The sequence below is a fragment of the Anopheles maculipalpis genome, chromosome 2RL, assembly GCF_943734695.1.
Source record: "Anopheles maculipalpis chromosome 2RL, idAnoMacuDA_375_x, whole genome shotgun sequence".
NCBI lineage: Eukaryota > Metazoa > Arthropoda > Insecta > Diptera > Culicidae > Anopheles > Anopheles maculipalpis.
The window spans coordinates 65,270,138-65,283,233 of NC_064871.1; the positions used below are offsets into that span (position 1 = coordinate 65,270,138).

At 41.6% G+C, this 13,096-nt stretch overlaps 2 protein-coding genes and 1 pseudogene across 2 annotated transcripts in view; all 3 read right to left on the minus strand.

The window, feature by feature from the left end:
- Nucleotides 1–13,096, minus strand: part of LOC126556435 (uncharacterized) — a 507,197-nt gene that overhangs the window by 140,295 nt on the left and 353,806 nt on the right. The gene's annotated exons all lie outside the window — the stretch shown is intronic.
- On the minus strand, nt 3,994–5,505 carry LOC126567387 (SET and MYND domain-containing protein 4-like). The gene is made up of 2 exons (XM_050223609.1): nt 4,175–5,505; nt 3,994–4,105 (listed from the first exon to the last, which is right to left on the minus strand). Exons 1-2 carry the CDS (start codon nt 5,503–5,505, stop codon nt 3,994–3,996), a joined length of 1,443 nt encoding a protein of 480 aa, XP_050079566.1.
- LOC126556330 (uncharacterized) lies at nt 10,235–10,926 on the minus strand (annotated as a pseudogene).

Below are 13,096 nucleotides of genomic sequence, written 5' to 3' on the forward strand. Positions count from 1 at the left end.
GGTCCGCTCATAGGAAGATCCGCCTCTGACAACTACTACTGATCGTCGAAAATGACAATTAACGATGGTGAATCCAGAAAGTAACATGCGATAAGACATTTAGAACAAAATGAAGCCATACACCTTTTTCCGTGAAACCACCAGACAGTAAAGCACGCTAATTTAGTTGAAGTACATATAGTAAACAGTTTCGCAGCGCTTGAAACTCATCGCTAAAGGAGGAAAATAAATGTCTAAAATTGAGTTGGACGTCCCGGTGGTATAGGCGACAGCGGGCCGGTCTTCATACGGCAGAACCGGGATTCAATTCCCATCCGAACCGTCCCCCCGTAGTGAGGATTGACTAACCAACTACGAGGTATCGGTAGTCTAGTAAGCCATTAGATGACCGGCATAACCTTAAGAGGTTCAGTTCAGTTCAGTTCAAAGTTCGGTTGAACAGCACTTAAATGCAAAGGCTTAGGAATCGACATTTATTAATATTCCGAGACTCGTCCAGTTCTTGAATCCCTTAAAGGTTCCTTACAGTAAGCTAATAAAGGAAACTCTGTAGCGTCTTCTGACTTTTTCTTGCCGGGTTTGATCGACATCAAGGATACGAGAGAGCTGAACTATTAAAGTCCAAGTAAAACGGCATATCATGGAACATGGACTGGATCAGCATTATTTACAGTTGAAGGGTGCTATCAAAACTAAGTTATCATTAGACTTAAAACTGTTTTTAAAAACTAACTTTTGCAGTTTAATGTTGGCTGGGGTAGGGAAAAGGGTTTACCATGATCGCATGGGCGGATGTCATAGGACGAGACGAGAAGCTCACGCACATGTGAGACTTGTCGGAAAGCAAAGAAGCATGTGTTCTACACTTTTCTCTGTGATGCACAAAGCTAAGTCAAAGCTTCTGTCTGGGCGCAAGTCAATCGACCGCCGATATGATTTACATCGTTCAAGTGATCATTTTATGATCTTTTCGTCTCTCTCCGTTCCTACATTCATTCCGTGGAAACGGGCGGTGGGATAAGCGTTTGAGTAAAAGCCGACAATCGGAGTCTCAATGGAGGATATTGAAATTAGCATTTTGCAATTAAAGGTTGACCTCGTCTGACTGCACATTTTTTGCAAGCTTGCATTCCTTTGTCTGGGGACTTTTCGGTTTTCAGTTCAACGATTGTACTGAAGAAGGGAAATTATTGTTGAGCTTCATTGAAGAGTAAATGTGTTCGAAGTGGCGGATTCAGCACCTCGGAGGCTTCAAGCGGAGTGGAAGTTGAGTGACCGCATCACATTGAAACTGACACAGCACGTTTAAATGATCGCACTTTAGCTAGTGTGAATAAAAGCCACGAGCGATAGAAACTAATGTTAGATTGTATAATTTTTTTACCTTAAACAAGTAAAACAAAGAACATTAAACTCGTTAGTTCATGTTATACAATCCCTAAGAATTGTAGTATTTTTCTTGAAATAAATTTGTTTGTTAAACAAATTGTTTGGTTTGAATGTTTTGTTCTTCTGCTATCTTCTTTACACGGAAGAAGCGGGGTTCAAATCCCATCTGCACCGTTCCCTCACAGTGAGGAAGCTGCTATGGATTGTAAGTTATTAATTTATCTGCTACCTGTGTCGTTCGTTTCATACATTTATTCCACACATCACATCACATAAATTAGGAAGACATAGGACAAAGAAATATGAGCTTCAACCGAATGCGAGCAAACGGAATGACAATAATACAAATTTTAATATCCCTTATGAAAATAAAGCATATACTTATGGTCATCAAGAAAACATCGACAGCATGATGAGACTCTGACTGTCGGCTTCTGCTCAAATACGTATTCTGCCACCCATACACACGGAACGAATGTGGAAATGCAGCGAGACGCAAGAGTCATAAACATCGAGCAAAACGATGTGTGGGGCTCGGCACTCGGACGTTGTAAATCATATTGTCGGCCGCTGGATTTGCACTCAACTCAATTCAATGTTCGCGTATTGAAAATGATCACTGCAGATCAATTCCTCTTTACTTTCCCGCAGCAAAGACACGCGTATCTCTGTGCAGGCTTTGAAGATTTTACGACAACTTTGGTATGCAGACGGATCTGCCAAGGTTCAAGGAGTCTAAACTACTCTGCCCTCAAGCGCTTGGTCTGGGGTCACAGCCACCCATTGGATTATAAGTACTGATGGCCGAATCATGCATAACGAAATTAAAAATGCATTCATCCGTCTTTACCACATTTTAGTTTCGTCTGTAAGTGGAAAATAAATAAAATTGTGCAACAAAACGATAAAGTTAAACAACTTAGCAATAGAATTTACCATGCTTTTTGACATGAATATTTATATTTTCACTGAAAAACTCATTGCAGAGGACACAGTGCCATCACTTAGGCATTTGTGTCTGAGTAGAACATAAATTTTGTTAAAAATTAACTTCTTAACATTATACAACTGAGATTCGAGGTTATCGTTCCTTGATTTTGTCTTGAGCTATTGCATTCGAAGCTTTAAAAACTCCTTTTCCCGATGTTTTGTTTAAGACCTTCGCCAATAGAAATGTCTTTTGGCGGCAAGGCATGTATGGGGTACAAACACAAGTGTTAAATGGTATCAATTAACAAATAATTCTCATTTTAAGATCATGAAAGAAATTTCACAGCAGCCTTGAATCGGAATTTATTTGTATAAATACTTTACCTTAGAGCAGTTATGTTCAAATGATGTTTACTTCTTTCTTTCTCTTACTGTGAATTCTTATTGGTTCACAGCGTTTGATGAATAGATGGGCATTGGAACAGTTATAAATTATTTTCAGTACGATTTTCGTTTATTGCCAAACGCTCAACAATCCTTTATTTGTAGAAATTTCGAACCGTTCGACTCTCTCCTATGTTTGAATTCAGTAATTCCAATTTATTTGACTGATGCGTAATCATGCTCATTCCTATTACGTTTCAAATATTGAACCGAATAATATACATATTTGTAGGTAACAAAGAGTGATTCTTTCATCCACATATTACAAATTTAGAGTCACCTGTCGTTTTGTCAATTTTGTAGAGGAAATTGGAGTCTTTTCTATCTATTTCCTACTTTAAGCAATTGAATGTTTGATTTGAAACAAAGAAAATGATGTGGAAAGCATTCTGAAAAATAATTGAAGTATTACTGCGAAAACGTGTTGTGCAACAATAGGCAGTAGACGTAACAGTTATTGCCAAAACACTCTTACTGTGGCACAATAATCTATCTCATATGATAAGAAATGCATGATTGTATAAATGTTAATGGAAGTGATGCAGATTATTGATAAAGATGATGTTGATCACACACCTCTCACACCTTCTTTACCTATTTTTATAATTCATAAATATTTATAATTTAAAAAATGTAGAACTAATTGTACCAAGTCGTCGTTTGAAAATCTATTAAGCCAATAGGCTCTAAGCCTGGCCCTGTTGACTCTCGATACTAATTCAATGTAATCACATTCTTATTTTTTACTACTTTCATGATGTTCATGATGAGGAAAATTTATCAATTGGGGAAAATTCAATTCCTTCATCATCGTAGTTGACAGTCCACAAAACGTTTAAGCTACAAACACTCTTGTTCTAACGAAAAACGGACTCCATTTTCTAAGCTCAGCCTCGATCCCGTAACGAGAGCCATGCTACTTCCGTTCATATGTAGTTGGTACTCTTGAGATGTTTGTAATGAATGAAGGATAATGACGGGCTTAATTTAATTTAACGATCACCTCCCACGATATGATCTAATGCGACATTTTTTGCCTTTGCCGGCAATAAGAGCATTTCCGATCACAGTTAAGTAGTACGCCTTTGACTTGTTTCGTTCCTGCAGTCTCTTGAGTTGTGTTTTCAGTGAATCAATCAGTGAATGATAGAGCTGTATCTTACCACAGTGGACAACGTCGTTTTAGAAGTTTGTAATATTTGTGAAACTGCTCTCCGACGACCGAGAACTTCAAAACACTCCCTTGTATTCCGACACAAATGATGGTTGACTTAGCACACGTTTGCTTGCACACTGATGACAGTAGCATTCAAAGACATATCTGGTATCCGAGGAATTAATGCTGTGGAGAATATAGATAGACTTATAGCAATACTTATCCACAAGCCTAAAGCTTATTAAGCCAACTTACCGATAGTCGATGTACATCTGCGAGCCTTTTGGAATGTAAGTATCAGTTACAAATACAATTTCACCGTCCCGCGACAGATGATATTCTACGTTCGCGGTGCATGAGTGGTTGAACATGCTGCCCGTCGTGAGCAGAACTAGTGCGTATGGCTCCGATGTCGAATTGTTCTCTTCTTTTGAATTGTCCTCCTTGGAGCAATGCAGAACCAAACCGTTGACACGAAGGATGTGCAAATGGCGTACAGTTAGCTCGGCTAGAATTTCTTCATAGCTGGTCGGTAGCTTATGTTCACGCACGAACATCTTAGCCAGTGAGACTGCTCTCAGTCCGTCATAGGTCAGGGTTTGTTTGGACAAATGGCGCCGGTTGGTAGCCAATCTGTAGATCTTCCGATAATTTGCCTCCGCATCAGGTGCACTGTAATCATGTGCTCTGACGTCGTCAGATAGTCCTCGAATGTACGCAACGAGTGCATCCGACGTTATGGGAAACATTTTATAGACACGGATTGTAAGGCGCAGAGCGAGAAACTCAATGGGCGTACACTGTCCAATTAGGATTGGCATTATGGCACACTCCATTGAATGATATTCCTCGCAGGCACGGGTACGGCAGGTCACAGAACAGAACATTGCCAACGAGCAGGATTGGCACGGAATGAGAACGAATGGTGCGTAGTTCAGACAATGGTGACATCGCACCCAAAAGTCATTCATGAGCACACTCACGTATGGCATCTCGCGTAGAGCCGTACTTCCTGTTGGCAGGCTGCGGCGAGCATTGAGATGACGGCCATGCTTAACTGATTCTTTGCACTCCACTTGGCTTAAGTGATTCTCAAACATGCGGTATTTATAAGGGGTCGGATGAGCAACTCCATTTCTTCGCATACGAGCTCTATCGAATAAAGTCTGTGCGGAGGCATCGGTTGCGAAATGGGTCGTATTGACCTCTTTTGCATGTAAAATGTTATACAGGCAGCAGAAGTCTTCCTCGCTGTCGTATGCGATTCGAGCTCGCTTCAGGTATCCTTCCGTGAGTTGCTTAGAACCGGGTGTGCTGTAGGCGATCAGTAGGTTCAACTGCACAAGTAGATACATTTTCAGTTTGGTGGTGTTTGGCCAACTCGAAGAATAGTGAGTAATGTAGTACTCGCAGTAATTGTAGAACCACAATGCATGCATGTTATTCTTAACGTTACTATAAAACGTGATGGTTGGCGAGCAAGATTCATTCAATTTCATTCGCTGCTCAAGTATGAACGCCACCAGCTTCTTATCGTTACGGCAACTTTTGGATGCTACGAGTTCGGGTGGGCCTTCGGGTTCCATTTTCGATAGATCTCGATGCGTAATTCGTACCCAAACACACTTTCACACACAAAAATAAGCACTTTGAAAGCACACTTTCCCACTGACGAATGGCAAACGCGGCAAGTGATCGCGAAATAACTCACGGAATTGATGGATGCAACGCCCGACACCAAGAAACACATGTGCAGCACAAGAAAGTTGAGCACGGAATAATGCGGTTTCCAGCTTCACGGGAATTGCATTCTTCCTGCCGATCAGCATGCTTGCATTCGCCATGATCAACGAGACGAGAGAGAGAGAGGGAGAAAGAGATAGCTGCTAGAGATGATCGACGAGATTGGAGCTGTCTTAGGAAGGTAAGAGAAACTCTTTAGATCGGGTTCTATCGGACTCTCTCTGACAAACAGCATGTATGTTGCGTGAGCTTTCCAGCAAAAAAGCAGAGAATATGCAACGATCGATCTTGCTACCCTTTTCTCTTTCTGCCGTTCTCTGCATGACGTCAGCACAGTTTGCGCTGCATAGCTTGCAGTAACAAAATGAGCAGCTGTTACCTCACGCTGCAAACTCACTGGTGAGTGCAAAAACGGTCACTTTCGAACGCTAACCTGAAGTCCCTCATACCGACGAAGAGGTGTGATGTACTCGATGTATCAACTGGGCGTCTCCATCAATTCTCCATTGGTTGGGTTGATCAATTACTGACTAAAAAATAACCTTTTTCAATGTTATAGGTGTCAAAACGAGGGCTATTTTACAACATGTAGCACTCCTAGGAATTCATAAGATAAAAAAGGATTTAGAAATTAGTATTGATTAACTGTGAAGTAACATTTAACCAGAAAACAAAATGTGCAGCAGTGTAATGCGATCTTCAGAGTCCCAATCAGAGATGTTTTGGTAAAATGAAAGATATTTTTCATTTATAAGTGACAATGGAAGTAATCTAGATCGTCCACTATTCACTCAAATCAAAGAGACTATCAACTGATCAACGGTCTAGAAAAGATATTAATTTCTTGGCGGAATCGTTTATTTATATTATGATAAGAACATATAGACGTGGGCAAAACAGTATAATCGCTTTAATATAGATTTTTGAAACTAATGGCTTTGATACTTGCCATAGTTAAACGCTTAAGGTTCCAATTTTAAGTCACATTAGCATAAGTAAGAGAATTCCCATCCTACATTTGTTTGTAAACTACGTCATCCTCATTGTTGGTAACAAAAATGCTTTGATTGATGAAAATATCCTTCAATGTTCTTTGTAAAACCTTTACGCCGTCCCTACATGTACCCCACTTTTCTTTTGTAAACTTGTTTTTAAGTTGATTTAAATAAAAATAATAATATAAATGAAAAAGAATATATTTTGATTTCTGGTTTGGTCTGGTTTCGTAGCAACCCTGGTAATGAAGTCTTTGCTGCTAACCTTTTCAAATAACGATCGATGAACCGTGATTCGTCTTAGGACGTGTTATATACGTTTTATTTTATGATCTCGTTCACTATGTTGATCTGATGCACTCATTGCACAGTTTTTTTTAAGGGCAAGAGATTTTTTGTCACTCAAGGGACCTGATAAACACTCTTAAGATTCACAAAAACGTTCTTTTCCATTCCGATTCTCGACTCAAGCTTTGAAGATTCAAATCTAACTGCCGAAATCATTTGCTCGTCGAATAGTGATCGAGGTGCTGGTTATGTAGGATGTTACCCCTGAGTCGTGGACAACAATGTAGACCAAGCTGTCTTCGATGCACAAACCGATGAGAGCTCGAGACTTACCATCTTTACGATGCTTTTCAATCCTTTCTTATTCAGCCACTTTTCAAACTTTTCTGTTTGCACAATTGAAATCGGTTAAGTGAAATTGAAAAAGTTCAGCTTCTGTAACGAAATATTCGAATACACAACATTCACTATCTTTATTTTCTCTTGTCGTCAAATACTAATACTAGTCCTTATAATTTCAGAACACTACAGGGTGGCATCGTAGAAGTGACACATTGTTTTTGTAATAAAATTGCTTTAATTTCTCTTCGGAATCGATAAAAATATAATCTATTAGTACAAGACTTGCATTTCACTTAATTTATTTCAAATCTTTCATCTTTGCTCTTGATAGCGGCCCGAAGACGCTTTTGGAAATCATTGCAGGCCGCACGCACAACTTCCTTCGGCATTTCGTCCCATATATTAAACAACCATCGCTTGAATCCTTCTGTTTTTTGTCCGGTTTTTTATTTGGAACAACCGTGCCTGTCTCCTTGTATCGCTTGAAGGTCTGGTAGACGAATAATCGACTTAAATTAAGATGAGACAGTTTATGCCTAATCTTAATATTTGTCAAACATTACAAGTGCAAAAATTGTGCTCGCTCGCTTCTTATAATTATAGTTATACGAGGGCTGACAATAAAGTAAGGTCTCCAATTTTTTTTTCATAGAAAATGACTTTTATTTACAAAAAGCGATACACCGTTGGAAAGTCCAAGGTCTTGGCTACTTTTCTACATAATCGCCATTTTTTTCCAACACCTTGCGCATCCGCACGATGAACTTGTCTATGCCGGCAGAATGTTGACCTCTTTCTGAGCTGTTTCGGCACCCATCGGGCAGAAACTTTGTGATACTGCAAGTTGTTCACAAGGATATATAGGATTGTTTCGCTGCTACACTCTCCTCCAAGCTTCTCTTCCAAGTCCCTAATTGTCGCACGGCGGTTTTTGAGCATTTCTGCCTCCACTGCTTGAACAATCGCATCCGAGACCGACGGTCGGCCACTTCTTTCCTCGTCGTGAACATTAGTGCGCCCGAAATTGAACTCGCGGCTCCACTTACGCACGTTTTTTTATGTCCATACACTTTTCCTCGTAAACTTCAACTAGTTGTCGATGGATTTCAATAGGTGTCACCTTTTTCGCACTCAAAAAATGTATTACAGAACGCAATTCGCACTTGGACGCTAACGCGAGGGGTACCTCCATCGTTGACGGCTGCTCAGCCAAGACTGAGCGGTCGAGGAAGCCTCACCCAGCAGCAAAGTGGTAGTGGGGGAACCAAGGAACACGGCGGTGTTGCCAGATTTCGCCTAGCGCGTGATCCGGCGAAGTTGCAGCGTTGGAAACCTTACTTTATTGTCAGCCCTCGTAGTATCTCTTATAGTTTAATAGAGAACTGAATGTGTATCACTTCTACGATGCCACCCTGTACACTCGCGATCCTGAGTCCGTAATCAATTTGACTCCTTTCGACTTTGTTTTATAACTGACCAGTAATGCAAGATGCAATCGATTTTTATACAAAACATATGTAAGCCTACTTTAAACATGGATCCTGCTTTATAATGTCACACCGGAAATCTCTTGCTACTACGATTTGATCAAAGCGGGAAAATATAATTTCTCAACAACTCAACAACGTGTTTAATTCGGAACAAGCCTGAAATTCGGCTGAAATATGGATTTAGGTGGTTCGTATCAAACTGGGATTATGGAAAGCACGGAACCCACCAACCGTACCAAACAAAAAAAACTTATTAAAAGCGGAATGAGCTGTAATTTTATTTGTTATTGTCCGCATTTAACGCTATCGAGTTGGCCTGACGGGTCCGTCGATCAATAAACCAAATTATGAAATTATGAAGTTATGAATAACTGAAAACGAACGAAAAAAGAACGGAATGGAAGTAAACAACGGAACGAAATGAAAGTATCGGAACGGATCGAAAGTATCGGAACGGAATAAAAACAACGGATGGGAACGAAAGTATCGGAACGGAACGATTTTGAAAATAAAAGGATCGGACCGGAACGATAAAAAAAAAGAAACAGAACTATTTTGCTTGGTTCGAACGGCAAAATTGTTGGTGGCTGGATTCGATATCTTGCTATGAAGCGGAGTTGTGCTTGATGGAGCGGAGTTTGTTTGATTTAACTTAATTTTTTATTCCTTTCCATTCTTTTTAAACTAGGACTTCTAATGGTAGAATATTACAGAGTTTAGATCCATATAAAGGAGCTTTTCAATCATTCAGTGGAATCTTTAAATTCGATAATGGAATACTGTAAGATTCTTATGGAACTTTACAAAAGTGGAATATTGCTTTCAGTTAGGTTACATTTGCACTCGACTGTAGAACTATGCTATTTGCTGTAAATTTCTCCTGTAAAAACCGGCGAATTAAAAAAATAGGTTAATTCAATACTATGTTTACAGCACCACGCTACGTATCGTTCACTAATGAGCAGATTTCATCGCTTGATGTTTTAATTATTAAAACCAAAGGTTCTTCTCTCATTGAATGCAATATTCCACTACATAGCTGTAAAGTTTAACAAAATGGCTTGAAATATGTATCTATTTGAAACTAACTATCCGCCTAAGTGATTCTGCAACTCCATTACATGGATGAATATCTTGTAAAGGTTTGCGAAGTAAGAAGCAAATGGTAAGTTTTAAGTTTCAATACTATTTTTCTTTAAAACTGAAATCTTCCACTCTGATCCGTCATGTGTTCAAAGTACGACTTTTTTGCCAATTAAAGTAAGAGTAAGCGAGAAACAATTCAAAATTCGTAAGCAAATTGATGAAATTTTCAATCATGCTAATTATACATTAAAGCAACCCAAAAAACGATGTAGCTGGCCGCCTAGTGTATTTCCACGCCACAAACATGTAGATAGATGATCGCGCGATATATTATCTATTAAAAAGAAACAGTTACACAAAGTTCAATGATCGTTTCTAAAGTGAAAATCCCCCCAAAAAAAAGGGTTAAAAAAGAAAACATTTCAATAAATGCTCAAATGGGTATTTCTTGTGTGCGCTCAGTGCTCTTCCATTATTCGCTGTACGTACTCGATGTTGTGGAAGTTGTTCCACGAGTCACCAGGCAGTAACGCGCCCCAGCTGCGGTGTCGAAATGTGTGGTACAAAGTCGATCGTAAAGCGAGGAATCGGTCGCAGATAGCGTTGGTTCCGGATCTTTCTTATCCTTGAACAGGTACATATTTCGATTTGGAGGATGTGGCCGCCGTATGGCTTCCGGGTGCTGGTAACAGTACGGTACCGTTAACATTAACCGGGACAAGCTTTCTAAACACCGATTGATCGTACTGATGATTAAGCTGCTTCGTTATGCTGGTGATTGGTTGTGGTTCCAACTTCTTTACCGTTTCGATACGTTTACTTAAACCAAGTGTAGTGTGAAGTTCCGGTTGTTTGTATTTTGTAGCTTCCAACGATAAAGGTGCTGTTGTTTGATGGCGCGCTCGCTGATTTTGTGTTGGCCGGGCGGCGGCAGCTGTGGTTGGTTTCAAGATCAATTTCGGTGCCGCTGGGAGAACATTATCACCGGTGGAAGATTTCAGAACGCTGGCCATAGACCAGGACAGAGGAATCGCCTTCGATTTCCGTGCTTATGCTTTCCCATTTTAGTATCTGACCGTTTCTTTGTGCTATTACTTGGGTGAAAAAGGCAAATTGGTGAACGGTTTGTTTATGTTGTTGTTGAAGTCTAGGTTGCGCCAAGTGGTTTTATCCTGTTGGGAGACTATGGTGTTGGTAAGGCGGCTGACATCAGCGGGAAAAGGGTGTTGTGTGCTTTTGTTGGACAAAGCCGACCAGATGGTCAGCTTTCACGTTTCCGTTGACTCCGGAATGAGCCGGAATCCAGAAAAAAACGATTGTCGAGGACGCAGGTATGGAGTCTAGGAGCTGAATGTGGGGGGTCTTTGGAGCCATCTGTAAAGATATGGTGGATTTTTTACATTTAATGTGTCTGAAGCGGTCTGTCGTCTGCTTGCACACACGAGAATGGATCTGAAGACTCTGGAAGGCCAACACAGGCTTTCCATTATCGGCTCTACGTACAGGCACGTCGTACAGGCTGGTAAACTTATTTCTCAAATATTTGAGCTCGTGTAATATCAACACCGGGGGACGACGAGAGGCAAGGCTAAATTAAGAAGTGTATAGACATCACGGGTAACTGGGGTGTCTGGAAGTCGGGAGGGGGGGGGGGGGGTTACAGTAAACAAAACTGTCACTAGGGCGCGGGAGCAGTCATCCCGTCCCATCGTAACCCAATGATCACGGAAAGCCAAAACATAATTTTTCGAAACGGACTTAACGGAAATGACACATCGCTATGCCCCCGGACTACTCTAAAAATGGACTAGACATGGAAATGCGGTGGCTAGGGAGCGGTTTGCAAAGAGGACGTGGCAGTCAACGCGACGACATCTATTATAGCTGCCACTACCGCAAACACGAGCTCGGAATGGGTTTTGCCTTAGGTCCCAGACTGAAATCCGTTATCATCGGATTCAGGGTTATAGATGTAGGCTATGCACCCTGCGCATGCGAGGCAAGATTTTCAACATTAGCCTCATAAACGTTCACGCCCCTACCGAAGACAAAGACGAAGAGGAGAAGGACCTTTTCTACGGCCGCCTCACCAACATCATGGATAGCTGCCCCAGGCATGACCTCAAAATCTTCCTGGGGGACTTTGGTAGGTTGTCACAGTCTACATGAGCACAGTAACGACAATGGTAGTAGATTTGTCCAGTTCGCGGTTGCGAATAATCTGGTTGCAGGAAGTATCAAGTTTGCGCGCAGGGACATCCACAAGCTCATGTGGGTGTCCCCGAATGGAGCCCCGAAATGCAACCAGATCGACCACGTGTTGGTAAGCCGCCGAAGACAGTCGAGCCTGTTAAACGTCAGAACCTATCGAGGAGCCAACATCGACTCCGATCACCGCTTGCTGGTGCTGGGTGGCCTGGTGATCCGGTGTAGAATATCCCGCCCCCGCGCCAATGGGGGTGGCAATATCCAACAGGCATTCAAAGCCGCTTTAGACGAGTCTCTACTACCACAAACGAAGTACGAAACTACGATCGAAACGTGGGACGCTCTAAAAACGAAAATACTAAACTGTACAAGCACCACACTCCCACCTCGTCGTGGCAACACCAGATCTGGCTGGTTTGACGTAGATGTAGAATGTAGACAAGTGACGGAACGAAAAAATCCTGCATACCGAGCCATGCAGCAACGACACCGAACGCGGGCATGCGCAGAGGAATGCAAACAGTTCAGTCGTATAGAAAAACGAGCTCTCCCAGGTAGCAGATGCCTGCTAATGGATCAAGCAGGCGGCAGAAAACCTCAGGTCTTTGCTTTGCTCAGATTAACGAGGCAAAGAACAAATTGATGGTGGCACCATCATCGGCCCTACTAAGAAATCCGGAACTATGTGGGGGTGATGTACGGATAGGTGATCGCAAATTTGAAGTCGTCCAAAACTTCACCTATCACGGGTCAAAAGTCAGCACCGACAATAGCATATACACGGAGTTGCACGCTGCGCGCAGCCTGAGGAAACATCTCACCTCAAAAAATCTGTCGCGACGGTCGAAGCTGGGACTGTATCGTACCTTTTACCTTTATAGTCCCAGTACACACATACGCCTCTGAGACATGGACCCTGTCCAAAACAGACGAAGTCCTCTTAGCCGCGTTCGAGAGGAAGATGCTCAGTAGGATTGTTGGCCTCGTTTTTGTGGAATGGCACCGGACGACCCAGCTCAGAAAGT